Source organism: Notothenia rossii, assembly GCF_949606895.1.
Source record: "Notothenia rossii genome assembly, chromosome: 5".
Lineage (NCBI taxonomy): Eukaryota > Metazoa > Chordata > Actinopteri > Perciformes > Nototheniidae > Notothenia > Notothenia rossii.
In genome coordinates this window covers 91,324,878-91,352,833 of record NC_136903.1, presented here as the reverse complement: position 1 = coordinate 91,352,833, position 27,956 = coordinate 91,324,878, and the positions used below count along the sequence as shown (strand labels likewise).

The 27,956-nt window shown below is 39.6% G+C and overlaps 1 protein-coding gene across 4 annotated transcripts in view; it reads left to right on the top strand.

The window, feature by feature from the left end:
* Positions 1-27,956, top strand: part of LOC307041065 (uncharacterized protein) — a 58,889-nt gene that overhangs the window by 5,605 nt on the left and 25,328 nt on the right. Inside the window, exons 1-3 of one of the 4 annotated variants that reach the window (XM_079684401.1) lie at positions 16,555-16,840; positions 25,612-25,677; positions 25,888-27,584. The exons of 1 other annotated variant lie outside the window; for it this stretch is intronic. In XM_079684401.1, coding sequence (XP_079540527.1) covers positions 25,645-25,677; positions 25,888-26,925 — 1,071 coding nt within the window. In that variant the 5' untranslated portion in view covers positions 16,555-16,840; positions 25,612-25,644 and the 3' untranslated portion in view covers positions 26,926-27,584. Of the gene's footprint in view, positions 1-4,434; positions 4,501-4,715; positions 6,412-16,550; positions 16,841-25,611; positions 25,678-25,887; positions 27,585-27,956 lie in introns of those variants that run through there. 2 more of the 4 variants (XM_079684403.1, XM_079684399.1) reach the window with 2 other exon arrangements.

Here is a 27,956-nt window from a genome sequence, read left to right as displayed (position 1 = left end):
TTCATTGCACAACAGTTGTTGGGATGCTGTCACAGGCTCTTTAAGCCCCGCTGATTGGTCCAAATTGACCAATCCACGGACTTCCTCACACACACACTCAGTGCAGGCAGCTCTGCTGATTTCTCCTCCCTGGCTGCAGGCTGATAACAGACAGTTGGGATCGCGGTGAAATTCTCTTTGCAGACCCATTCTCACAGCGTTTATCAACCTATAAACATTTTTTGTACTCAATATCAAACCACACTTATTGTTTTTACTTCGGCTATGACTTTGTGTGTGCTCAGGATGAGTTTGGCTGTGTTTCGCTGTGTATCGCTAAACAAGGAAATCACACCTCCACGGAGCTCAGCACGATTCACAACGTCCCGACCAATTAGAGCACACTGGGCTCACAGGGAAGGGGGGGCAAGAGCTGCAACGAGCCGTTTAGTGGAGAGAGTGAATACTGCTGAATACAGTTTACAGAGATGCTGTATGCGAAACCAATGTGAGTTTGGAAAATTGTACAGTATAAATCTATTTTAGTATACCTCAACAATGGAATTATGATCAGTGGAAATGGCCATGACATGGGACCTTTAAAACATTTGGGACAGCAGTGAGAATGCTATGAGAAACAATTTGTTGCTTAGACTGAACTCGAAGGAAGCCAGACTGGAATTTTTTTTTTAATCAAAACACTTGTACATTAATTAAATACATTTGACATTTAGCTTGAGTTGTGTTAATACTCTCTTTATGGTATTTAAATTGGGCCAAGTAGAACCCCTTCATGGATTTGGCTTGCAACACAAAGTGATACTGATCTCTGTCTGTTAGGATTTGGAAGTCTCATTGTGTGGGGCTGTGAAGGAGAGGCCCAGGGAAAACATCTATCTTGGAACTGCAATTACTTATCATAAAGAGATTGCAACACTATACTTCTTTAAAAAATTGCTCAATTCATTTAACCTATTTATTATGCACACAATAAAAACCTCAACAAATATATTGATCCTCGCTTAACCAGCGGCCTTTACTCTGTTGTTCATAAGTAGTTTAACAACTGTTAGAATTTTAGTAATGTCTATGGAGACTAATTGGTTGATACGAGAAATAATTTGAAACAGTTTAATAAAGAATGTTAAACTATATTTAAAACTGTAATTGAACTTCAACTTATATTAATTATCTGATTCCAGTGGCCAGTTGGAATAGATAATCAATGCATCAACGGCGCAAAAGGTTTCAATAATAATTAGCATTATGTCTGAGTCTAGTTCTGTCTTATCTGCTTTGTTTCGGAATGTGTTTACATTACGTTTTTTTTTAATCATTATTACTATCCAATACATAGATTTAAGAATAAATGAAACAAATAATACAACATTGACCTAATTGAGCAGACAGTTTTTTTTTTGCAACCCTGATCTCTTCAGGCAGGTCTTTACGACCAGCAGTGATGCCTCTGAGGGTCTCGGGGTGTAAGACGGGGCACGGGGTTTATACAAGGTCACAAAGATATCTTAACATACCAGCAATTCAATTTAAAATGTATTGTTAAAGCAATATCATATTTTCTTCTTACACCTACAGTGCACACCCTGAACAGTGTGCTTCTTGTTTACATTTTCCTCTGAACACTCAGAGGCAGGACATAAAAAACACTCTTTTGCTATTTATTTTCATTTTTCAGCACATTTATACTATAATATAATTATATACACTGGATCTATATCTTGATAACATTATTTGTTAGTCATTTACTTTTGGTGAGATAACTAAAGTTTAGTTCATTTTACCCTGGCTATGGACTGATTCATTATTAGTTGTTACAAATCATACACAAGACGTAGGGTGGACAAACCAATATAGACCCCCCCCATACAAACAATTAGACAAACAAACATGAACTCGCAATAAACACCAGCGCGACAGCAAAGTTCATCCAGCTCAATTTAGTCCGAATTAAGAGGTTTCAGAGGGGGTAGGGAATTATAGATGGGGCACCTTGACTCGCGCGTCCACCCTTGTATACAAGTGCTAAGATCGTGCCTGAAGACTGTCCAAAAGCGATAACTAGCTTATCCTCTTGCGACGACCACTACTCTATTCTAGTGGCGCTATGAACCCCCGACCAGGAGAACATAGACTTTCTTCCGCTACCCTTTCTCTCCAACAACAGCACAGTTAACTGTAGTCATACTCGACCAGCCTATACACCCGCCATCGAGTTCATCACAACGATGAAACACAGTTTTGTTCTACACTTGCTTGCCACTGCCCACCCGTGATCAATTAGCCTATAATTTTATGTATGCACCCCGGACCGGCACCAGTTCGCCCAGCAACGTAGGGAACGCTCCTCCAGCAAATATAGGGACCGTTCCTACTGCAATGTAGGGAACTGTGTCGCATCGGGTGATGCACGCACCTCACGCTGCCCCGGCCTTGCCAGCAATGTAGAAGACGGTCATAAACAAGTAGTAGTGAGTGCTTTTAGTGCATCTCGTTTTTAATAGAGACGGCGGTGGTGTGAGTTAAAGATATAGACAAAAGCTGTGACTTTCTACCTCTCAGCTGCACAGTTCCAGCCACCCAGACACGGGGGGATATTTACACACACACCCGCGGCTGCTTCTGCAGCCATGTTTAGAGAGGCGATGGGGGGGAAATATCTCGGGCTGCTTATTTTTAACTGCTGTGTTGGCCGCTGAAACCCCCAGAATTCGGCGATTTGTCCAATACAAATCTTTACATTGCTTTCATACAGAAGCTCCACTTTGCTGATGTATTTCTTTAAGGTTACTCTGAACATAAGCTGTGCATGCTTGCATGGTACTTACGTCCCAAGCAGCATACACAGAGACAATCAGCCAAATGTTCATTAACCAAAAAACGAAACGCAACCGCTCAGTTTCACAGGTAATTTTAGGATACCGTCAATCACAGATTCTGGTAAGGCAATGTCCAAATGTAGATTTGAAATTACACATTACAAGTTCTGAAGATTTGTTGGTATCCTGCCGACAACGCCAATTTGTAAGGGAAGCTTCTGCAGCAATGGAGAGTCAGGACTCAGAGAGACACGAGGAGAGTTGGAGCTTTCAGATAACAGACTTAGGGTTGGTCGTAAACGTCAAAACACAGAAAAGGTTAGACTCCTAGGAGTAAGACAAAATGAATCCCTAACCCTTGTGTTGATTGACGCCATTTTGAAATACAATGACATTATCTTTTTCAAAGCCACATGTTTGGGGTGGGACACAATAAATAAAGGTTCGCCAGTTTATAACCGATGGAACATGATGGTATCAGAATATTCACTTACATGTGATGTGTAGGATGCTACACAGGTCACTGTAAAGATAAAGTGTCAGAGGAGAAATAAGCAAGATACAGGATCTGTTTAATCGCCATGTAGGTTCTCTTTTATTGCACACTCAAGACAATATAAATAACGGCATCACACTGTCCCAGGTGTGTCGTATGCATGTAAATACAAGTTAAAAGTTTGAATGTAAATAGAAGTTAACATTTTCAATATAAAAGAAAGTGTCAGTAGTATCAAAACAATATAAGAGTGGCAATATATATATATAATAACAATAACAGGTAGGCTCAGCAGCAGACACACCTTAGTGCAAAGTGAAGTGTCAGTATTAATAACAGTGGCATATATATAATCACAATAATACAATATTAACTGTCCCAAGTGTAGGCAATTTGGGGTGAAGTGTCTTGCCCAGGGACACAACGACATGCTGACTGCAGTGGGGTTTGAACCTGTTCTCCCCTGATCCGAACACCAACGGTGCCTTAATTGAAGGCTTGTTGGATTTAATCAGCTCGCTTAGCATTCCCAGATGCTCCACCTGGCGTGCCGACACCTCCACTCCTAGCGCTTCTCATCTGCCAAGAGAAATCTCGAAGTGCTTCACAACAAAGGACACTGACACAATTTGAGAGATCAAACAAATAGTAATAATAATAAAAAATGTATAAAATAATAAATGAAATAAAAGTCGGAGATAGCGATAAAGATTGCAGTACTCCAGCTGTACCGTGCTCAAAGTTTATTGGAAGGCCTGCCGAAAGAAGAGGGTCTTAAGGCCGGTTTTGAGCAAATACAATGGCGGCTTCCAAAACTTTTCCAGAGATTTACGGGGCGTGGTTTGCAATCCGCCCAGCCAATCAGACATATGAACCTTTTTTTCCCACAAAAGTCCCTGCTCCCTAGCAGGAACGGAAAAGGGGGTAAAAATGGTTCTGATGAACTAATTTAGTTCAGGGGGCTTTTTGGTGTGAATGTAAATATATTGTTGTTCTGATTAACTATTGTGGGAAAAGTACTCCGGTGTGAATGCGCCAAATGTAAATACTCAAATTATAAGTACCTCTATGGTTGTACTTAAGTGCAATACTTGAGTAAATGTACTTCCCACCTTATTTCAGAGACCCAGCAGAAGAAGGAGCACTGAGAGCAGCATGGACGAGAACAAAGAGACCCCCAGAACTCAGGTCAGTGTTCACTTCATCACAATATATTCCTAACACTGTTATCCCTTACACTGGGGAACATTTGTGTTATTTAAGGACTTTAAAGCTGTACTTTTATTTAATGAGAAAACCAACTTGAACATTGCGCGGTTTATTTGACAGACTCTTATTTTAGTTGTTAGATATATTACGGCCTCTCACTGACTCTTTATCCGTCTCTCTTTTTTTTTAAACAGAGAAAAAGAAAGGAACCCAAACTTTTCAGCTGTGACCAATGTGGGAAAGATTTCACAAGATCAAGTAAACTTCAGATCCATTATCGTATTCACACTGGAGAGAAACCATACAGCTGTGACCAGTGTGGGAAAACCTTTTCTCATGGTACTAGCCTTAAATGCCACCAGCGCATCCACACAGGAGAGAAACCATACAACTGTGACCAGTGTGGGAAAACTTTCACAACAGCAAAAGATCTCAAAGTGCATCATCGTATTCACACTGGAGAGAAACCATACTGGTGTGAAGTGTGTGGGAAAACGTTCACTTCATCAAGTAACTTCACAATCCATCGTCGTATTCACACTGGAGAGAAACCATACTGGTGTGAAGTGTGTGGGAAAACTTTTACTTCATCAAATAACCTCACAATCCATCGTCGTATTCACACTGGAGAGAAACCACACTGGTGTGAAGTGTGTGGGAAAACTTTCTCTTCGCCAGGTAGCCTCACAAGTCATTGTCGTATTCACTCTGGAGAGAAACCATATTGGTGTGAAGAGTGTGGGAAAACATTTTCTCGAAGTGATAAACTTAACATCCATGAACGCACTCACACTGGAGAGAAACCATTTAGCTGTGACCAGTGCGACAGAGCTTTCACAAGATCTTATAACCTCACAATCCATCGTCGTATTCACACTGGAGAGAAACCACACTGGTGTGAAGTGTGTGGGAAAACTTTCTCTTCGCCAGGTAGCCTTACAAGCCATCGTCGTATTCACACTGGAGAGAAACCATATTGGTGTGAAGAGTGTGGGAAAACCTTTTCTCGAAGTGACAAACTTAACATCCACGAACGTACTCACACTGGAGAGAAACCATTTAGCTGTGACCAGTGCGACAGAGCTTTCACAAGATCTTATAATCTTAAAGTCCACCAGCGCACTCACTCTGCCTCCATCTGATCCTTTTCTGAGTGAAGCTAGCATTCCCTCTGCTTTATCCAAATGTAAAGCTGACAAACTGACTTTACGTTCTAATAAACATGTTTTTATGACTACATTCAGACCTCCCAAAATCCTGCTGTCCTCACACACAATTAGCTCTATATGAGAGTGCTCTTGTTAATATAAATGTTTTTTTATTTACGTAGAGCAGCTTTATACTGTTGCTGCGATGCTGAACGTAACAATGATCTGTCTACCAGCAGCCTGTAGATGAGACGTTTAGGAAACATCTGTAAATAGAAGCATCTCTGGATCTTTTACATACTTCCTAATCAATTATCCTTTATGTGTGCAGTTACAATTTTAGTGAGCATCAAGTTCAGAGTGTTTGTTGCCCAACACCTATTTACTTCCTGTGTGTAACATTCACTGAATCGTTTTTATTCAACGTTTATGTTCAATTGAAAGGTTTGAGTTGCTATTTTGGTACTTTTTTTGTATTTACTTCAAGTGATGTTCAAAACACTAAAACATTAGGTATGAGAAGTGATAAAGTACATTTGTGACGTTCTAGTTTTGTTTGAACAAACATTGTTTTAGTGAAACTCTGATATGATATTATCTCATGTTCATTATTTGACTTCATTGTGACGGCCGTTAGTTTTCTGTGTTCTCAGTAAATGTGATTCTTGCCGCTGTAATAATCTGAGCTGAAAACTTAAAAATGTTCTTCTAGTTTCTCATTAAACTTGTCTACACAAAGAGACTCTTTGACTCATCATTAGAAACTGTTTAATGTTTTATAATTACTTACAATCCCTTTGCATTAGGTTTTTATGAATGGTCTTTATTTGAACTGCTGCTAGAAAGAGTAAAAGAGGACATTGGTGTTCAATCGGAATCTCATTTCGTTTCATCTTCATGTTAATTTTCAGTAAGCATTTTTTATTTGACATTCATATTTTCTGTTTCTTTTGCTCATTACTGAATGTTTTTAATACTGTTGGGGTTTTTCATTCCTGCATGTAGCCCTAAAAATGGTTTGGCAAATTTCAAGCTAAAGTACCTGCAAGATTAGTCTGGTGGGGGGTGGGGTGGTGTCAGGAGAAGATAGGACAAAACCATAGAGGGGGAGGAGGGGTTTACTCCTTCCTCCTGTTGTCCCTGAAAGTTTCACATCAAGTCTAAGAGGAGTCGTTGCAGAACAATTACTTCACATTTACATTTATAAATGCATGCTCCAATCATTTGGAGGGGGGGAGGGTGAATGAGGGTTATATTTAGGGTTAGGGCTGCAGAGAAAATATTCTTATTTTTCTTAAAATGTTGACCTTTTTCAAAATTCTGACTTTTAACATCAGAAATGACTTTTTCTTAGTATTTTATTTATTTTTATAACTGAATTCTGAATTTTTTTCTCAGTATTTGATTTATTTTCAGAATGTTATACTGGTGTGAAGAGTGTGGGGAAATGTTCACTAGATCAGATCAACTCAAAACACATCACCCTATTCACACTGGAGAGAACCCATACTGGTGTAAAGAGTGTGGGAAAAACTTTTCTAGATGTAGTAATCCATGAGTGCTCAAAAGCCCCTTTCACACCAACGCGGTTCCAGGGCCGGTTCGGAGCTGGAGCTTGAAAAGCCCCGGTTTTTCCTGTTCACACCGCAGCGTAGCCGCCTCTAGGCTCCGGAATCCGGTTTGTTTCAAGCACCAAAAAGTTGTCAGTCTAGAAAGCAAGCACCGCATACTTCACGCTTACGTCGCAGGCGGGGGCAGGGGCATCAGATTTAATGTTATACCATAGTAATTAATGCTGCAAAGCTGGGTATTTTGAGCTTGGCGCATGTTGAGGCTTACAACAGCTAGCTCTAACGCCATCGAATAGGACGAATATTTACCTTCTTTCTCCTACGGAATCCTCTTGAAGTAGATAATGATTGTAAAGAACTTTTGAATGTAGCATGCAACTAAAGTTGGTCGTAAAGTGGTCCCATTTCTTCCATTTCGTTTCGACAGAGCAAAACCAAAACTAGTAGCGCTTTAATACAATCGGTCGTTGTTGTTGTCGATGTGAGGGGTTTCCGCGCGGTTTGACTTAATGAAGCAGGCACGAATGTTCTATGCTGTGTTTCAACCATGGTTTTCTTATAGCCTGTTATGCTTCAGATAAAAAGTTACTGTTTCTCCTTTTATGAAATGTTCACTGTCCCGGGTTAAACTGCTAGCCTCGTTAAGCTGCATTGAAGGGACTTTGTTTTACTGTTGATTAATCTGCCGAGTAGTTTCTCTAACAATCTCTTTGGTTAATAAAATGTTGTTACTGGAAACTTTTTCTGGATGCTTTTGATAGTTCCTGTTCACAGTATGCAGTCTGTTCTAGGCTTAAAGAAGAACTAATGACACATTCATCTAGAGAATATTTACAATGTTTGATTCTGTTTTTTATATTATCAGACTAAAATAAAGAAGGCCTTACAAACAGACTCACATTCCTGCATATTTGTTTTGTATATGTTTTACATCAGATCACAAACATTTCATTCAGTAAACTGTTCAAATAAACTGATTTAAAGTGTGTTTATTAAATCAGAAAGTCTAGGAGAAAATATCCTCAATGTTCTCAGTTTATTAAAAACATTCAAATAAAAGCAATAAATCACGTTTGGTGTTTATTATGATTTTATATTATTATGTTTATTAACAGAAATAAATCAGTTCCTCTTATGTGTGGCCATTAAAGAGGGTTTCATCCTCCGATATATCTATCTGAGTACTTAAATGATCTCACCCAGATTCAGATCTTTATGTCAGGTCATAGTTTAACCTTCTCTGTTTTATTGATGTGAGTCCCCCTCACTGTGAGTGGGACCCAGGGACCCCTCGCGGTGGTGAGGTGAAATCAGGGTTAACAGTTTTATAATTATTACATTTAATTCATACTTATTGTGAACCAGACTTTCTTTTTCCAATATATATAATATTTTGTACTGATGTGTATGAATGCTTCATAATATCACCAGTAACTATTAAAGAATATCACAACATAGTGTGTTTGTGTCTGTGTGTGTGTTGTGTCCATACAGTCTGATTGTTCTGATGCACTCAGGTTTACTCACCTACAGAAAAAGGACCCTCTGCTCTACATAAACTACAAATAATAAGAGTAATAATGGTAAAATATTTTCTAACTTAAATTCAAACAGTTCAGTTTGAAAGTAATTAAACAAAGGTTTTGTGTGATTATTTTCTTCTTTTAGATCAGAGTTAAAACACGGCAGCCACAAATCACAATAAAGCAAGCAAACAAAGAAAAAGTACAGATGTTAATTATTTAATATGTATTTGCTAAATGAACTATCTAAATGTACATAAAAGAATTATAAAATATACTAGAAAAATAAAATAAACCAAAAAAATAAAAAAACACTTTTTTATAAATTTGAATGTATTTTTTTATAATACAATAACGTAATAAAAACAAACTTGAAAAATAATATATAATAGCAATTTAAAATAAAGATAATTGGAAGGTGCTACAAATTAATGTAATTACTACATATTTTTTATAATTTAAAATATTCAAAAATAAACCTCAAAACAAATTATAACAATAACATAAAACAACAAATACATGCTATTTTTTTTAGAAACCAAAAGCATTTTCTTCTTTTATCGACTCCTGACTTGGCGCTGCAGCTGGGAGGCTTCCAGCTGTTCAGAGCAGATCGTGACACGGAGCTCTCTGGCAAATCAAAAGGTGGAGGGTTTTTACACAAACATTGGCTGGTGCAACGATGTGACAGTGATTCTGCAGCACTGTTCTCCCATTCTGGAAACTCTAATCAACTGCAAACCCTTTTATTCCCCCCGAGAGTTCTCCTCATTCATACTGGTCGGTGTGTACATTCCACCACATTCGAAGGTGCAGGAGGCACAGAGCAAACTTGCCGACCAGATACTGTGTGTGGAGAGGACTTATCCGGACTGCCTAGTTATTGTTCTTGGTGACTTCAACAAAGGCAACCTCAGCCACGAACTCCCAAAATATAAACAGTTTATGAAATGCCCCACCAGAGAGGGTCATATTTTGGATCACTGCTACACAACCATCAAGGGAGCCTATCACGCCATCCCCGCGCTGCAGTGGGCAACTCTGACCACACCATGGTTCACCTGATTCCTGCATACAGGCAGAAGCTCAAGCTGTGTAAGCCTGTAGTGAGGACATTCAGGCAGTGGAGCAGTAAAGCTACGGAGGAACTTCAGGCGTGTTTGGACTGTACTGACCAACCACAAAAAAACGTGTAATAACTACGTCGGTCAACAACGTAGGACGTAGTATTTCTACAAAAACGCCTCTGAAATTGTAAGATCCCTACGTTTTTTTTCACCATTCATTCCAATGGCTGGCGTCTATGTCACGTGATCTTCAAATTTCTCCCTGCAGAAAAAAAAAACATGGCCGAACTTTGTTTTGTTCTCGGTGCAAAATGCCTATTTCAAAGTTAGTTTGGCCATTAAAATGCGTTTTGATGTCATTTGATGTAAGAAATATGAGTTGTTATTTCAGATTATGTGTGCAGTGGATGTACATGATCTTTAGTTTGCTAGTTATTACGAAGATTACTTCAGGAAATTGTGTCCTTATACGTTTTCATTGTTACCAAGGTGGTTGCTAGGGACGCTGCTATCGATATTATTTCTGTTATGTTGTGTAAAATGGTGTTATCTTTATTGTTACCCCCTTCCCCATCAATGTATAGTGTTGGTCCACAGCGCAAACGTATTAGTTTAACAAAATCCGCATCTAAAATTGTGGCATAGTGTGGTGCCGAGAGATGGGAGTCGGAGGCGGGGTATCAAAGGTATGATCAAAGGTACAAGCTAGACTTTTATTTAGCATCTCAAAACACATGTAAACAGCTTCATGCCCGGGAAGCGAAGACCGGCGGAGACAGGAAGAACTACACATTCTGGCTATTGTGTTTCGCAACATGTTCTCTATCTATGGCACGTCTCTACTGGGAGTTGTAGTTTTAAAAGACGTTTTCATATTTCCCATAATAAGAAGTTGCCAGTATTAAACTCTGTACATCCCTGGAGGTTTAGGGGCTAGGAAACACTCAAATTTAAAACATATAATTAATAAATGGGTGAAAAATTGCTTGTGCCCATAATGGGCAGCATTAAAATATACCCACATGACAGCTAAGGTCAGAAGAGCTTTATTTAACAACTGGTCTTATGTGTGTGACCCCGCCTGTTGTTAATTGATAAGCCAGAGGCTGTGACGTCACACATCAGCTTCTGCGAGGACAGCTGTGTACCAACGCGCACCAGGGTGAGTTTCAACAACAACAAGCCCTGGTTCACAGCTAAACTGAAACAGCTAAGATTGCACATCTTCCGGCGCAGACTGAAAACTCATCTCTTTAGACTCCACTTCGAGCGATAGAATTACTAACAAAGCACTTATATACTAATAAAGGGCTGGCTTATCTAAAGCCAGTTGAGTAGCACTTGAAATGTTTGGCTCTATGAAACCTGATGAACTTATATGATTCTGTTTTCTTCAAGGTTGTATCTTCCTGGTCGAATGTACTTATTGTAAGTCGCTTTGGATAAAAGCGTCAGCTAAATGTAATGTGATTCAAAAGGAGGAGGCGTTTAGGAGTGGCGATAAGGCACGTTTTAGAGAGTCGAAGTACGTCTTTGGCAAGGCGGTGAGAGATGCTAAACGACAATACTCTGAGAAACTCCACATCAGCTCTCAGCAAACGACTCTGCTTCTGTTTGAAAGAAGACAGATCACAAACTACAAGCCAAAAGCCTCTCTCTCCATGAACGACCGACGCCTTGCAAACGATCTGAATCAGTTCTGCTGCAGATTTGAAGGCATAGAGTTCAGTCCTGACACCATCCCCCACGACACCTCGCAACAGCTCCAGTCTCACACCTCCACATCCCCCTACCCTTCAGTGTCCCACTCTCCTACACCACTGACCCCCCGCCGACACATCAGACTCTCTCTCGATCAATGAAAGGGATGTAAACAGACTATTCAGAAAACTCAATACCAGAAAAGCGGCTGGCCCTGACAATGTCTCCCCCTCAACCCTGAAGCTCTGTGCTGATCAGCTGTCTCCTGTGTTTACTGACCTCTTTAACACCTCACTGGAGACATGCCACGTCCCAGCATGCCTCAAAACACCCACCATGATCCCGGTTCCCAAGAAAACAAGGATCACAGGACCAGATGACTACAGACCCTTCGCCCTGACCTCTGTGGTTATGAAGTCCTTTGAGCGCCTTGTCCTGTCCCACCTGAAATCCATCCCAGACCCACTCCTGGACCCCCTGCAGTTCGCCTACAGACCCAACAGGTCTATAGACGACGCTGTCAACATGGCCCTTCACTTCCTCCTCCAGCAACTGGACACACCAGGAACCTACGACAGGATCCTGTTTGTGGACTTCAGCTCCGCCTTCAACACCATCATCCCGGCTCTGCTGCAGGACAAGCTCTCCCAGCTGCACGTTCCCGACTCCGCCTGCAGGTGGATCACAGACTTCCTGTCTGACAGGAAGCAGCACGTGAGGCTGGGGAAACACGTCTCTGACCCCCAGACCATCAGCACCGGTTCCCCTCAAGGCTGCGTTCTTTCTTTCACCTTTGCTCTTCTCCCTGTACACCAACACGAGATTTACACGTTCTCATCTGTTGCTTCGTGCTCCTCTCTCTCTCCTGCTAGCTGCCTGGCTGCTGAGCACAGATCCCTTCAAGGGAAAGGGCCGGTGCAATTTTTCTCATCCTACTTTCATTTATTTTATTCTTAAAGGGATGATATCATTGACCAATTTTAAACTCGTATTTTAATGAAATAACTTCTCAATTATTTTTATGCTTTTTAATATTTTACTAATATGTATTTGAAACGTATACACTTTCATGAATGTATTTGCTATGTTTTAATGTGGGTTACATATGTATTTAGGAACACAAACAACCATATAGGATTAAAAAAAAGACTTCCCTCATTCTCAGACAGATCAACAGCTAGAAGCCTGAAGCCCCGCCCCCTCCCATAAACGACCGATGCATTGCAAATGAGTAGAACCGGTTCTACTGTCGCTTTGAAGACCAATGATAGGTCCCAACAACTAACCCTTTACACCAGGGGTCGGCAACCCCTGGCACGCGTGCCAGCATTGGCACGCGGCACCGTAACCAGTGGCACACTAGGAATAAGTGGAATAAGTGTGCAAAATATTTAAATGGTATTTTCGGATCCTGACCGAGACCGCCGCCAGAGCGCGTCTCCCGTTACCTGCAGAAGGAAGCCATGCACGCAACGCAGCCCCGCTCTTTACTCCAGGTGACTTTCTGCCGCTTTCCTCCGTGGTGCAGTGCTGATCGTTTCAACACGGAGGAAAGCACTTCACAAATTGCAGTACCCATAAGGAGCTGTACAAATGCCGCAGTTTTTGCGTGGCTACGCATTTAGTTGAAAGCCCAGTGGCGATCTGCTCATCTCTGATCGAAATAATATGCTACAAAGGGGCGGACTGGCCATCTGTGTGTTGAACTTTCCTGTCGGCTCCCAGACCGTAGTCGAGGAGGGCAGAAGCAACAAGCTTCAGGTTCAATAACCCACTTTAGCTTAAATGACTGGAGAGAGGTGAGCTCTTCTTGGGAGGCCGTTGCATTTATTTAGCTGTTCTTCAGTTAAACAAAATACATCACAGACCTCTGTTTTTCTGCTTTCCCGTTTCACTTCCAGAAACACGCTCGCTCACTGTCGCTCTACCATCCACAAACACATGCACAAGCCACACCCCTCTCTCTCTATCTCTCTCTCTTAAAGGGACAGCGATCTCATCTCACTCTGCATGACCCGACGCGACCCTAATATCATAACATGTGTGCTCTGGAGAATCACAGAACGGACGATCGTCCTTATTATTATGGCGTTTAAACCAATTACTTAAATTTGTTTGTTAAATTCGGCATCGTGTATGTTGCGACACTGCTTCCCCGCAGCAAGGCTCCCCCGCCCTCCTGCTGATAGTTGACGAACGTTAAGCTCCTCAACCCCCCCGTTGATCATTATCGATCGTTGGCACGCTGATAACATTTTTTTTTTTAAATGGCACTTCATATCAAAAAGGTTGCCGACCCCTGCTTTACACCTTCCACCAGCTCCAGTCTCACCCCCCATCATAGATTAATTCTTCCTCTGCTCCTTAAAAACAACCTTGGTTAATTACCTGTGCATATTTAAATATAATGATGTGTTAAAGATAATCATTGGGGAGCTAGCCAGGAAGAGTAGCTCGAAATAAATAAATATGAATAATTTTACAATTTGGGAACATGTTGTAATATGTTCCCGATTTTTCCTTTTAGTTATTATATAGAGAAAAGAAAAAATGACACATTAATTATAGAATAAAAAGACAAAAGATTACACATCCATGGGTACAATTAGTAACGGCAATATTTGTTTATGAAATGTATAAAACGTTTAAAATGTTTGTTTGTTATATAAAAGGGATAATTGCAGATTTAAGAAGGGCAGGAACTGAATATGAGATGTTTAGGGAACATCTGGGGATTGTAAATGTTGCGTGTCATATACAAAGTAGATGTACTTGTAATGCCATTAATGTTTAAAAAATAATGTTTTAACCGAGGAATATTTTAAAGTGTTTTATCATTTAACCAGTTTATTTATTTTATTCTCTGTGTAAGCAAAGAAGGCTGTGAGATTTTCAAAACTCCAAAAAGAGAGTAAGTGGGTCTCAAGTTCGTTGTACAAATATATTTTCCTACTGTGTGTAATTTTCACTGAATAATCTCTATTTTACATGTATGTGTTTCCCCTTATACAGCATATTTGTTTACTTTGTTTTAATACCAGATGCCATGTTACAACCCGGCTCTTGGGCTGTAACAAAAAGCTGGGAGTCGAGAGGAGGGGTATGAAAATATAACAATCATTTAAGAGTAGTTGATCCAAAAACCGAGAGCCGCTGCGCGAGGCTCACACGGGGAGTGTGCGAGAGGAATGAGAGAGCGGAGAGCACCCTCCATTCTGAGGAAATGGGCTGCCAAATTATTCTCAAGCCACCATGTCAAGTGAAGTCATCGATATTTTCTACCACCAAATCATCTTCTTCAAAAGCGTCTTGCATGTCCCTTTCATGTTCAGTCTGGACAACTGCAGTTTCAGTTTGATCAAATGTTTCTGTATTCATCAAAATTCCTGGCTGAAACTGCAACTGGCTATGCCTCTGTCTGCCATCATGGTTCCTGCTTTTGTGGGAATTAAATGTCGTATAGACACTGGTTTCAAAATGACAATCCTCGTGGTAGGGCCATTGAACATTTTGGCGCATCCGGAATGTGTACGCAAATATGAAAACACATATTTTTCTGCACATGGTTCTTTAAAGTCACAAAGTTGACGGTGGAACACATTTTTTGCGGAACCACTACAATGGTAATCAATCTGAGAGTGTGCTCTTGATAGATGTATCTTCATCAAAGGACTTAAATGTGCAGATCGAAGCACTCATCATGAACACACGGTAATTGTGATGTTCTTGTGTACCCTCCATCTTTCAATCTGTAATGTCTCAGTAGTCTCCCTCTCTTTTCACACGTGAAGGTGCAAAGCTTACATGTCCACAGCATTGATGTCAGTTGCTCTGTCTTCAAACTGCAATAAAAAAGAGGAAAAAAAGGTCACAAAAAATGCCTTAAAATAAATTAACAAATAATATCAATCAATCTATCAATCTTTCTATCTATCTAAGGAACTAACTATATAACTAACTGTTATTCATGTTTGATCAGCATTGCATATTTTTACAGTTTGATCCAAGTTTCGAAAGATTCTGCTTGGAAAGGACAAATGACAGCTAAATAGTCCGCTAAAATACATTTCTGCAAACTTTTGAGGGCAGAAATGTAATCCATAACAGTAACAGAAACTTGATTCATGTTTGATCAGCTCTGCCTATTTTTAGAGTTTGATCCGAGTTTGGGAAGATACCGCAAGAAGTTAAGCACAAAATGGCGTCCGTCTGTTGTAAAAACGATATCAAATTACAGCTAAATAGTCCGCTAAAATACGTTTCAGAAAACTTTCGAGGCAAGAAATAAAAAGTAGGCTACAGTAACATAATCTTGATTTGTATTTGATGAAGACTGCACATTTTACCAGTTAAAATATGTTTTGTTCAGCCTTGGTTGAGAAAAGGGACACCACTTGATGGCTGTATGTTCAGAAACTTGAAAAGGAATCATTTGTTTGTTTCATAAATTATACATTTTCTTCCACAATTCATCTCTTATGAAACATGATTTTTGTTCGATTCTGTAATAATGAATCTTTTTCATTCCTCATTAGTTTAATTACGATTATTATTCATATTATTAACATATATTTTAATTATTGTCTTTCATACGTTTTTTAATGTATTATATATTTTGTGTAATTGGAGCAATGATCAGAAAACCACAGTTTCTCCTAGGATATTTTTTTTTAACTTATTTATTTGTATTTGAATAGAGTGTATTGAAAAATGACAACTGCCGTACTACAACTTCCATGTCAGTCCGTGACGTTACTGTGTCCAATAAAACGTTTTTCCATTGACTTACATAGGGAAAGGAACGTCTGTAAATCAGCTGATAATTATTTGAAACTAAATAAACTACCCAGTGTTAACTCTTGTATAGCCTTTATTTGAATCATTAGGTTTTAAAAAGTTATAAAATTATCTAAAAGCTGAATCCAGATGTATTTGATCTCTCCATTCATCTGACTGACAGAGAGCGGGAGATGGGAGGCGGGGCTTAAGGGAAAACTCTATCGCGCATGCTCTGTGGGCCCACATCCGGGTACTTCTGCTCTCGACCATGCTCTCAGGCAGCGTCATTGACTGTATATAGGGCAGCATCCAGTTCTTGTGAAACTTCCATCAGTCAGAGTCTCTATCAGCTCTCATTAATATTAGAATATAACCCGTTTCTCGCAGGAGAAGAAGAGACGAGAGGAGCTTTGAACAATTCCACCTCTTCATCCGGGTCCTTATCTGCTGTTAGCTGCTTCATGCTAGGTGGCTGATGCTAGTCGGTGAACATCAGCAAACTGAAGAACAAAGAGGAGCACGAACAGCGGGTAATACTGAGTACTTTTACTATAATACTGTGTACTTTTACGACTGATATTACTGAGTGCTTTTACTATAATATCGAGTACTTTGACTACTGATATTACTGAGTACTTTTACTGTAACACTGAGTAGTTTAATACTGATAATACTGTGTACTTTAAAACTAATAATACTGAGTACTTTGACTACTGATATTACTGAGTACTTTTACTATAACACTGAGTAGTTTAATACTGATAATACTGTGTACTTTAAAACTAATAATACTGAGTACTTTTACTATAATACTGATTACCTTTACTACTGATAATACTATAATACTGACTATTTTTACCGCTGATATTTCAGCATGAGGCTAAAAATAAGGCTGTACGTTTACTGCTGGTACTATAGTATATGAAGGATTGTCTTATATCTTTCACTGTGAGGGGTTTAGTAAAAATAAAAACGAGATTTCACCGCCATGTACTTCTTCTTTTCTTTAATGGCGAATCGCTTCCACTTGGAGCATATATCGCCACCTACTGTTGAGTTATTAAATGTTCATATTAAATCCTTATCCTCAGACCACTGCTTTTGAGGTATTTTTGAAGATCAGCTTGTTCGATTCATTTCTTGATTTACTTTCGTATATTGACTTGAAATCCATGTCCTTGACGTTGAGTTGTTCCAGTGCAGTTTTCAGAATGAATCTTTGTCTGTTATAGTCCGGGCAGCTACAAAATACATGATGTATTGTCTCTGGTTGTTGGCAACCATCACAATTGCCATTTGGATGTTTTCCAATCAGATGCAGTGATGAGTTTAGTCCAGAGTGTCCCAATTTTATCCTGCTGTTAATGCTCTGCTCTCTTCTACTACTCCCCCACGTGCTTCCTGTTCCTACTTCCCTTTGTATCTGATATAAATGTCTTCCTTTGGTGTTACTGTCCCATAGTTTTTGCCATTGTTGCTTGATAACCACTTTTGTAAAAGATTTGACTTCTGCTCTACTGATGGGTACCATAATATCAATCTCGTTTGCTTTCAAACCACATTTTGCCAGTTGATCCACTACTTCATTCCCTCTAATGCCCACATGCGCTGGAACCCACACAAATTGAACAACAATTCCCAGATGAACTAACCTAAACATGATGTGTAAAATTTCATATAAAATATCCTGACGACATTCTGAAGAGAAGTTGTTTATACTCTCCAGAGCTGCACTGGAGTCAGAGCAAATGACCACTCGCATTGGCTGTATTTCCTCTACCCACTGAAGTGCTAGAGAGATAGCCATCATCTCTACTGTGTATACTGCAATGTGATCACTTGTACGCTTTCCCACTTTGACTTTTAACTCAGGAACATAAAATGCACAACTAGTTTGACCATTTTCTGGATTTTTGGATCCATCAGTAAATATTTTTATAAAGTGCCCATATTGTTCATGTAGAACAGTGTTCACATAAGCCTGTACATTGAATTTGTTTTTCATTGAATGTACCCGTTTCAATAGTGATACATCTACTATAGGTTGAGGTAGCAACCATGGTGGAACAGCTGATAACAACACCGTCGGACTAATATTCCATTCTTTAACTTTGAATTCCTTACATATTTCCGAAACACAAACACAAAAACTTTCTTTTTTTATTTTGTTACTTTCCCAACTTGTTTGTACAGTTTGTTTAGTAGGGTGAGTATCTTTATGACCCTGTAAATTTGCCCAGTAATGAACAATTAACTGTTTTCTCCTCAAAGAAATAAGTACTTCTCCGACCTCTACCTGAAGTGCCAACACTGGTGTAGATCTGACTGCCCCACAGCATATCCTTAGTGCTTGTGCCTGGACTCTATCTAATTTTTGAAGAGAAGAATATGCAGCTGAACCATACACTATTAGTCCGTATTCTATGGCTGATCTTATTAAGGCCGTGTATACGTTCCTCAAAGCAGCTTTATCAGCCCCCCACTTAGTGCCTGCCAAGCACCTCATAACATTTAAAACCCTTTTACATTTATCTACTACTTTATCAATGTGAGTACTCCATGTGACTCTCGTCCAACCATATTCCCAGAAATGTAAATGTCTTCACTTTCTTTAGATCTTGTCCATAAAGTTTTAACCTAACCTCCTCACCTATCCTTTTCCTCGTAAAAAATAAAGTTTCAGTTTTTTCCACCGACAATCTAAACCCCCATGTCAGAGACCAGCTTTCAATTTCCGTAATGGCTTCCTGAATCTTAGCTACAATATATTTTACATTTTTGCCCCTTTTCCAAATAGCTCCATCATCTGCAAAAAGTGACTGACCAATATCAGACCCTACTTGTGTATATATATCATTGATCATGATAGAAAACAAAAGAGGACTGATGACACTCCCCTGCGGGGTTCCATTTTCAACTACATGCCTTCGAGAATATGAATTGCCAACTCGGACTCTGATGGCACGGCCAAACAAAAAATCCATAATCCAATTATATGCATTACCTCCCAGACCCATAATTTCCAGTTTTATTAATAATCCTTCCTTCCACATCATATCGTAAGCTTTTTCCACATCAAAGAATACAGCGACAACACACTCCTTGTTCGCTTGGGCTTTCCTGACTTCAGACTCCAGGCACAGCAGTGGATCTAAAGTACTCCGCCCTCTTCTAAACCCACTCTGATAAGGAGTCATTAGTTCATTTTTCTCAATGTAGTATGTCACCCTTTCTGTTATCATTCTTTCCATAACTTTACACAAGTGTGATGTCAGAGCTATAGGTCTATAACTGCCTGGACTGGTTGGATCTTTCCCAGGTTTCCTAATAGGAATAATGACTGACTCTTTCCATATTATTGGCAGCTTCCCTTTCTCCCAGATCTTATTGTACATCTCCAGCAGCTTTCCTAATGCAAAATCACTTAATTTGGTCAACATTATATAACATACATTATCTTTCCCAGGAGCAGTCATTTTACACTTACTTAATGCTCTTCTCAACTCTTGAATAGAGAAAGGTATATTTACAACACTCTGCGACGAATGTCTCTCTTCATATACATTAGGATGTTCATCTAACACTTCCTGCCTCCTGGTCTTACCTTCTTCTGTCAAATTTTCCGAGGAATGAACTTTGACGCATTTTTTAGCTAGAATTTCTGCCTTCTCCATCCGTAGCACCAGTGGCAATTTCCCCTCCATTCTCTAACACTGGCAGGTTACTCTGATGTCTTATTCCCCTCATCTTCTTAATCATTCCCCATACTTTATCTAATGGTGTAGTTCTCCCAATACTTGAACAGAATCCTATCCTGTATTTATTGTCAAAGCATTTAATATATTCATTGCTATCGGGACGTTAAGAGCATTCCATGGAATATAACAAAAAGTGTTTTCTGAAATAAATTACATACCCCATTTAATTATGACTGAAGATTGTCAGCTGTCTTCCTCTCCCTTGTTGTTCCTCGATACGTAAAGGCTGCAGCACCTTTGACAACTTCTCTCTACACATCAAACATACCGGTAAACCAGCATCGTTTGCTGTGAAAGCATATAACTCTGTCCACACAGAATTAAATCCTGTGTTCCTGCGGTATTTTTCTTTGATTTATCCATAGTTCGCTCATCGAGCCGGGGGTCAGGTTAACGCGCTCGCGCGGGACCGTAGCAGGATGTGACGCATATTTTAGTTGACCTAATTAAAACCGTTTTGTTTTTTATTTATGTGTCACAGTATCAACTTAAAATACAAGATACGAAACATTTTCAACCATGCAACAAAATATAAATAGTCCTACAAATACTTTTATTTTATTTCCTTCTTATTTTTGTCTAAACTCAAGGGAGCCAGAGCAGAGGGCATAAAGGGACACATGCGGGCCGCGGGTTGCCGACCCCTGAGCTAGCGGCAGTCAGAAACTCAGGTATCTTCAAATCTACTTACAAATAAATATGGGGAAGTGTCAGTTCAACCGTATTTGGTTGGAAAACATCTAATTTAGTGCTTGGTTGAAACCAGTGGAGGGGAACGTGTTTGAAGCCCGCTGCACCTTTTGCAAAATAAATTGGCGTTTGTTTTGCTAATGTAGCGTTAGCTAGTTTAGCGTTAGCTAGTGCAGCAGCTACGAGCAGCTCCCGCAACAACACCGGGGGACCTCCAGGCGACGTTTGGGTCAACGTCAACCCTAAAAGCGGAGGTGCTGTAGACGCTAAATACCGTAGCTAAACACCAATCATACAACCGCAACGATGAAAGATTGTAGCCAAGGCAGCGGAGCTCTGAATATAGCAGGTCACCCTTGAAAAAGAGATATTTTGATGGCTTTCACCTGGTTAAATAAAGGCTACAAACAAACAATAGCTCTTTTCACTCTCTTGCACACACACACACACATACACACACACACACACACACACACACACACACACACTAGGGCTGCTCGATTATGGCAAAAATCATAATCACGATTATTTTTGGTCAATAATTGATATCACAATTATTAAATATGATTATTCATTGACTTTGAAAACATCCATTTATGGAACTTTAAAACATAATGTGTATAATTTGAACATTATCTTTTTAACTGTTGATTACCCTGAACGTATAACTCAACTGAAAAAGCAATACAAAAATTAATTAAATAAATGATACATTTAAATAAATAATATCAAAATAATAAATACCAATAAACAAGATCAACAAATATTTTGGAGGGCACTTCCACAAGCTACTAAACATATATAAATATGATAAATAAAAATAAATTAGACTAAAATGAATTCCATCAAATATGTTCTAGTGCACTGTCACAACCTAGCGAGGCTAAATAATAGTTTTTTTCGATTATGTTTTGGTAATTGCGGCAGGCCAATATTAAAACATGATTAATTGCTCAGCTCTAACACACATACAGGACTGTCTCAGAAAATTAGAATATTGTGATAAAGTTCTTTATTTTCTGTAATGCAATTAAAAAAACAAAAATGTCATACATTCTGGATTCATTACAAATCAACTGAAATATTGCAAGCCTTTTATTATTTTAATATTGCTGATTATGGCATACAGCTTAAGAAAACTCAAAAATCCTATCTCAAAAAATTAGAATAGTTCCTCAGACCAAGTAAAAAAAAAAGATTTATAACAGCAAAACACAATCAAACATTTGAAAATCTCCATTAATGCACTCAGTACTTGGTTGGGAATCCTTTTGCACGGATTACTGCATCAATGCGGCGTGGCATGGAGGCAATCAGCCTGTGGCATTGCTGAGGTGTTATGGATGCCCAGGATGCTTCAATAGCGGCCTTTAGCTCATTAGCATTGTTGGGTCTGGTGTCTTTCAGCTTCTTCTTCACAATACCCCACATATTCTCTATGGGGTTCAGGTCAGAGGAATTTGCAGGCCAATCGAGGACAGTAATGCCATGGTCAGTACACCAGTTACTGGTGGTTTTGGCACTGTGGGCAGGTGCCAGATCATGCTGGAAAATGAATTCCTCATCTCCATAGAGCTTTTCAGCAGACGGAAGCATGTAGTGCTCTAAAATCTCTTGGTACACAGCTGCATTTACTCTGGGCTTGATGAAACACAGTGGACCAACACCAGCAGCTGACATGGCTCCCCAAACCATCGCTGACTGTGGGAACTTCACACTGGATTTCAAGCAACTTGGATTTTGCTCCTCTCCAGCCTTTCTCCAGACTCTGGCGCCTTGACTTCCAAATCAAATACAAAACTTGCTTTCGTCTGAAAAGAGGACTTTGGACCACTGTGCAACTGTCCAGTGCTTCTTTTCCTTAGCCCAAGTCAGACGCCTCTTCCGTTGTCTTGAGTTCAGAAGTGGCTTGACCATGGGAATACGGCTATTGTAGCCCATTTCCCGGACACGTCTGTGAACAGTGACTTTTGATACCTGGACTCCAGCTTCAGTCCACTGTCTTTGAAGCTCCCCCAAATTCTGGAAGCGACTCTTCTTCACAATGCTGTTAAGGCTGCGGTCATCTCTCTTGGTTGTGCAGCGTTTCCTGCCACATTTCCCCCTTCCAACAGACTTTTTGTGGATGTGCTTTGAAACTGCACTCTGTGAACAGCTTGCTCTTTGAGACATTTCTTTTTGTGTCTTACCCTCCTGATGGAGGGTGTCAATGACGGTCCTCTGGACAGCAGTCAGATCAGCAGTCTTCCCCATACTTGTGATTTAGTTTACTGAACCAAGCTGAGTGTTTTTCAAGGCTCAGGAAACCCTTGCAGGTGTTTCGAGTTAATTAGACGATTCAAGTGATTCGTTGAACACCCTACTAGTATACTTTTTCATGATATTCTAATATTTAGAGATAGGATATTTGAGTTTTCTTAAGCTGTATGCCATAATCAGCAATATTAAAATAATAAAAGGCTTGCAATAGTTCAGTTGATTTGTAATGAATCCAGAATGTATGACATTTTTGTTTTTTTAATTGCATTACAGAAAATAAAGAACTTTATCACAATATTCTAATTTTCTGAGACAGTCCTGTACACACTTGTTGGCTAACACAGTTCTGTACTGTTATGCTGTTATGTTCAGTCATTGTTCTTATGTTGAACATGAATACATTTACTTTGTAAGTAATTATGGGACGTATTTCTTCTTTCATAGCAATTTTCCTTCATACTTCCTTGCCGTGAAATAGGTCTTAAATTCTATTCAAAGTGGTCTTAAAAAGGTCTTAAAGTCTTAAATTTGAGTTGGCGATACCTGCAGGAACCCTGCCACATTGTATTATGTGCATTAAAATCACCACACCATATTATTTCATGTCCTTGCCAAAGACTGTCTAATTCCTCTATTTTTAGTTTATTACATGGAATATAAAAATTCAGGACACTAATTTTCCTTTTATTAATCCAAACTTCTACACCCACTATTTCTAAATCATGACTGTTCTTAAATGTTAGCCAACTATAAGACATTACTTCTCTGATAAAGATTGCACATCCCCCTCCCTGGCCATCATTTCTATCTTGTCTTATCAGTATATCCCCCAATGATGAAGTCCAAATGAGTCTTCAGCCATGTTTCTTGAATACAAATAACGTCTGGTTTTTCTTTTAACTGATATATATAGGTCTTGAATTCTTGTCCATTTGCAATAAGGCTTCTAGCATTCCATTGCAGAATGAGAAAAACCATTCATCTACTCACTAATCTGTGAATCATCATTATTGGGGGCTAGCATTTCATGTCTCATTTCAACGGTTATATCCTTTATCCCCAAAAATTCACCTGCTGCTTCCACTATTGTTTTCAGTCTTGACCTCTTTTTTGTTTGTTGTAAAGCAACATTCACCACTTTTCCAATAAAGGCCACAACTTTTTACTTCTTAACAATCAATGCATCCTCTCCTATCACACACTGATGTGAACACTTTGTGGGGCTTTCCTTTGCCTGTGGGATTTTGGGAAAATCTTTTGAAGAGAACATACTTGCTGCTACTTGGGATTTCCTAGCTATGTTTAGTGAAACCTTTTCTGTTGCTTCAGCATATGAGACTTTATTTTGCACTTTGTATCTCTGCACCTCCTTGGCCTTTTTCCGCACTTCACAGCCCCGATACGCAGCACTATGTTCCCCACCACAGTTACAACATTTCACCTTAGCACCTGCAGTACAACTACCGTATTCATGTTCCCCCGCACATGTTGGACACCTGGGCTTAGTTGCTTTGCACTTTTCTGCCACATGCCCAAACCTTTGGCACTTAAAGCAGCGCAGAGGTTTAGGGATGAATTCTCTTACTGGAAAGCTCATGCAACCGATCATTATCTTCTGTTGTATTGTTTCTTCAAACTGAAGAAGACCAGACAAACTATCCACTAGCTTACCTTGATACCTAGGAAGACGCTTTACTACAGTCACTTTCCCCCTTTAATTTCCTTCTTGATTTCTTTTATGCCGATTTCTATGGGAACTCCACTGATAACTCCAAGTATTTTCCGATTTGCTCCAGGAACATGGCGTTTAATTCGAACTTCATTCAGGGTCTTCATTTTCAGTAACTTTTCCTGTTGTTTTGCATTCATAATTTCAACCAACATCCGTCCTTTGCTCAGAAATCTTGCTTGTTTTATCAATCCAATTTCTTTGTGAATCGCTTTAGTCAGGGCCACTCGATGTAGCTTAGCTGCGGATTGCTCACCAAACTCCACGATCACTTTCCACTCTTCATTCTCAATCCTTTTCTTTACTTTCTTCAATTCATTCTGCAAATCAGATTCACTAAGACTGTCACTTGACATGTCTATCTTCTTTCTTGAAGTATTTTTCCTTACTTCATTCCATCCTCCTTCTCCTTCAGATGCACTTTCCATATCCTCCTCTCCAGCACTCAAAGACGCCATTCCACCAGCTGGTCTCAATCTCGTACTCATGTCAACGTTCACTCCACGAGCCACCCCGCCATTTACTTGGAGATAAATGCTGTATTTCAGTGGATAGTGAGATGGGCTGGAGATCAGAAGGTTGTGAGTTCAAATCCCACCTGGAACACCAACACTAGTGTGCCCTTGAGTAAGGCACTTAGCCCTTAGTTACTCCAGGGGAAATGGCCCTGTAATTGGTAATTGGAAGTCGCTTTGGATAAAAGCGTCGGCTAAATGTAATGTAAATATTCAAGTAAAGTACAAGTACCTCTATAGTTGTACTTAGGTACAGTACTTGAGTAAATGTACTTCCCACCTCTGCTGTTAAGCTACTTCTTAGCTGTAGATTGGTTTTGTGTTGACTGTAGTGTTAATACTTATTTCAGAGACCCAGCAGGAGAAGGAGCACTGAGAGCAGCATGGAGGAGAACAACGAGACCCCCAGAACTCAGGTCAGTGTTCACTTCATCACAATATATTCCTAACACTCTTATCCCTTATACTGGGGAACATTTGTGTTATTTAAGGACTTTAAACCTGTACTTTTATTTAATGAGAAAACAAACTTGAACATTGTGGGGTTTATTTGAAAGACTCTTATTTTAGTTGTTAGATATATTACGGCCTCTCACTGACTCTTTATCCATCTCTTTTCTTTTTAGAAACAGAGAAAAAGTAAGGAACCTAAACTTTTCAGCTGTGACCAATGTGGGAAAGATTTCACTAGCTCAAGTAAACGTCAGATCCATTATCGTATTCACACTGGAGAGAAACCATACAGCTGTGACCAGTGTGGGAAAACCTTTTCTCAAGGTATCAGCCTTATAGTCCACCAGCGCATCCACACGGGAGAGAAACCCTACAGCTGTGAAGAGTGTGGGAAAACTTTCACTACATCAAAAGTTCTCACAGTGCATCATCGTATTCACACTGGAGAGAAACCACACAGCTGTGAAGAGTGTGGGAACACTTTCACTTCATCAGGCAGCCTCACAATCCATCGTCGTATTCACACTGGAGAGAAACCACACAGCTGTGAAGAGTGTAGGGAAACGTTCACTACATCAAGTCACCTCACAGTCCATCGTCGTAGTCACACTGGAGAGAAGCCATACGGGTGTGAAGAGTGTGGGAAAACTTTCACTTCATCAAGTCGCCTTACAATCCATCGTCGTAGTCACACTGGAGAGAAGCCATACGGGTGTGAAGAGTGTGGGAAAACTTTCACTACATCAAGTCGCCTTACAATCCATCGTCGTATTCACACTGGAGAGAAGCCATACGGGTGTGAAGAGTGTGGGAAAACTTTCCCTACATCAAGTCGCCTTACAAGCCATCGTCGTATTCACACTGGAGAGAAACCATACTGGTGTGAAGAGTGTGGGAAAACCTTTTCTCAAAGTGATACACTTAAAATCCACGAACGCACTCACACTGGAGAGAAGCCATACAGCTGTGACCAGTGTGGGAAAACCTTTTCTCATGTTACTAGCCTTAAGTGCCACCAGCGCATCCACACGGGAAAGAAACCATACAACTGTGAACAGTGTGGGAAAACCTTTTCTCGAAGTGATACACTTAAAATCCACGAACGCACTCACACTGGAGAGAAGACATTTAGCTGTGACCAGTGTGACAAAGCTTTCACAAGATCTAATTATCTTAAAGTCCACCAGCGCACTCACTCTGCCTCCATCTGATCCTTTTCTGAGTGAAGCTAGCATTCCCCCTGCTTTATCCAAATGTAAAGCTGACAAACAATGACTACGTTCTAATAACCATGTTTTTTTAACTACATTTAGACCTCCCAAAATCCTGCTGTCCTCACACACAATTAGCTCTATATGAGAGTGCTCTTGTTAATATAAATGTTTTTTTATTTACGTAGAGCAGCTTTATACTGTTGCTGCGATGCTGAACGTAACAATGATCTGTCTACCAGCAGCCTGTAGATGAGACGTTTAGGAAACATCTGTAAATAGAAGCATCTCTGGATCTTTTACATACTTCCTAATCAATTATCCTTTATGTGTGCAGTTACAATTTTAGTGAGCATCAAGTTCAGAATGTTTGTTGCCCAACACCTATTTACTTCCTGTGTGTAATGTTCACTGAATCGTTTTTATTCAACGTTTATGTTCAATTGAAAGGTTTGAGTTGCTATTTTGGTACTTTTTTTGTATTTACTTCAAGTGATGTTCAAAACACTAAGAAACATTAGGTATGAGAAGTGATAAAGTACATTTGTGACGTTCTAGTTTTGTTTGAACAAACATTGTTTTAGTGAAACTCTATGATATTATCTCATGTTCATTATTTGACTTCATTGTGACGGCCGTTAGTTTTCTGTGTTCTCAGTAAATGTTTGTTGCCCAACACCGCTGTAATAATCTGAGCTGTAAACTTAAAACTTTTCTTCTAGTTTCTCATTAAACTTGTCTACACAAAGAGACTCTTTGACTCATCATTAGAAACTGTTTAATGTTTTATAATTACTTACAATCCCTTTGCATTAGGTTTTTATGAATGGTCTTTATTTGAACTGCTGCTAGAAAGAGTAAAAGAGGACATTGGTGTTCAATCGGAATCTCATTTCGTTTCATCTTCATGTTAATTTTCAGTAAGCATTTTTTATTTGACATTCATATTCTCTGTTTCTTTTGCTCATTACTGAATGTTTTTAATACTGTTGGGGTTTTTCATTCCTGCATGTAGCCCTAAAAATGGTTTG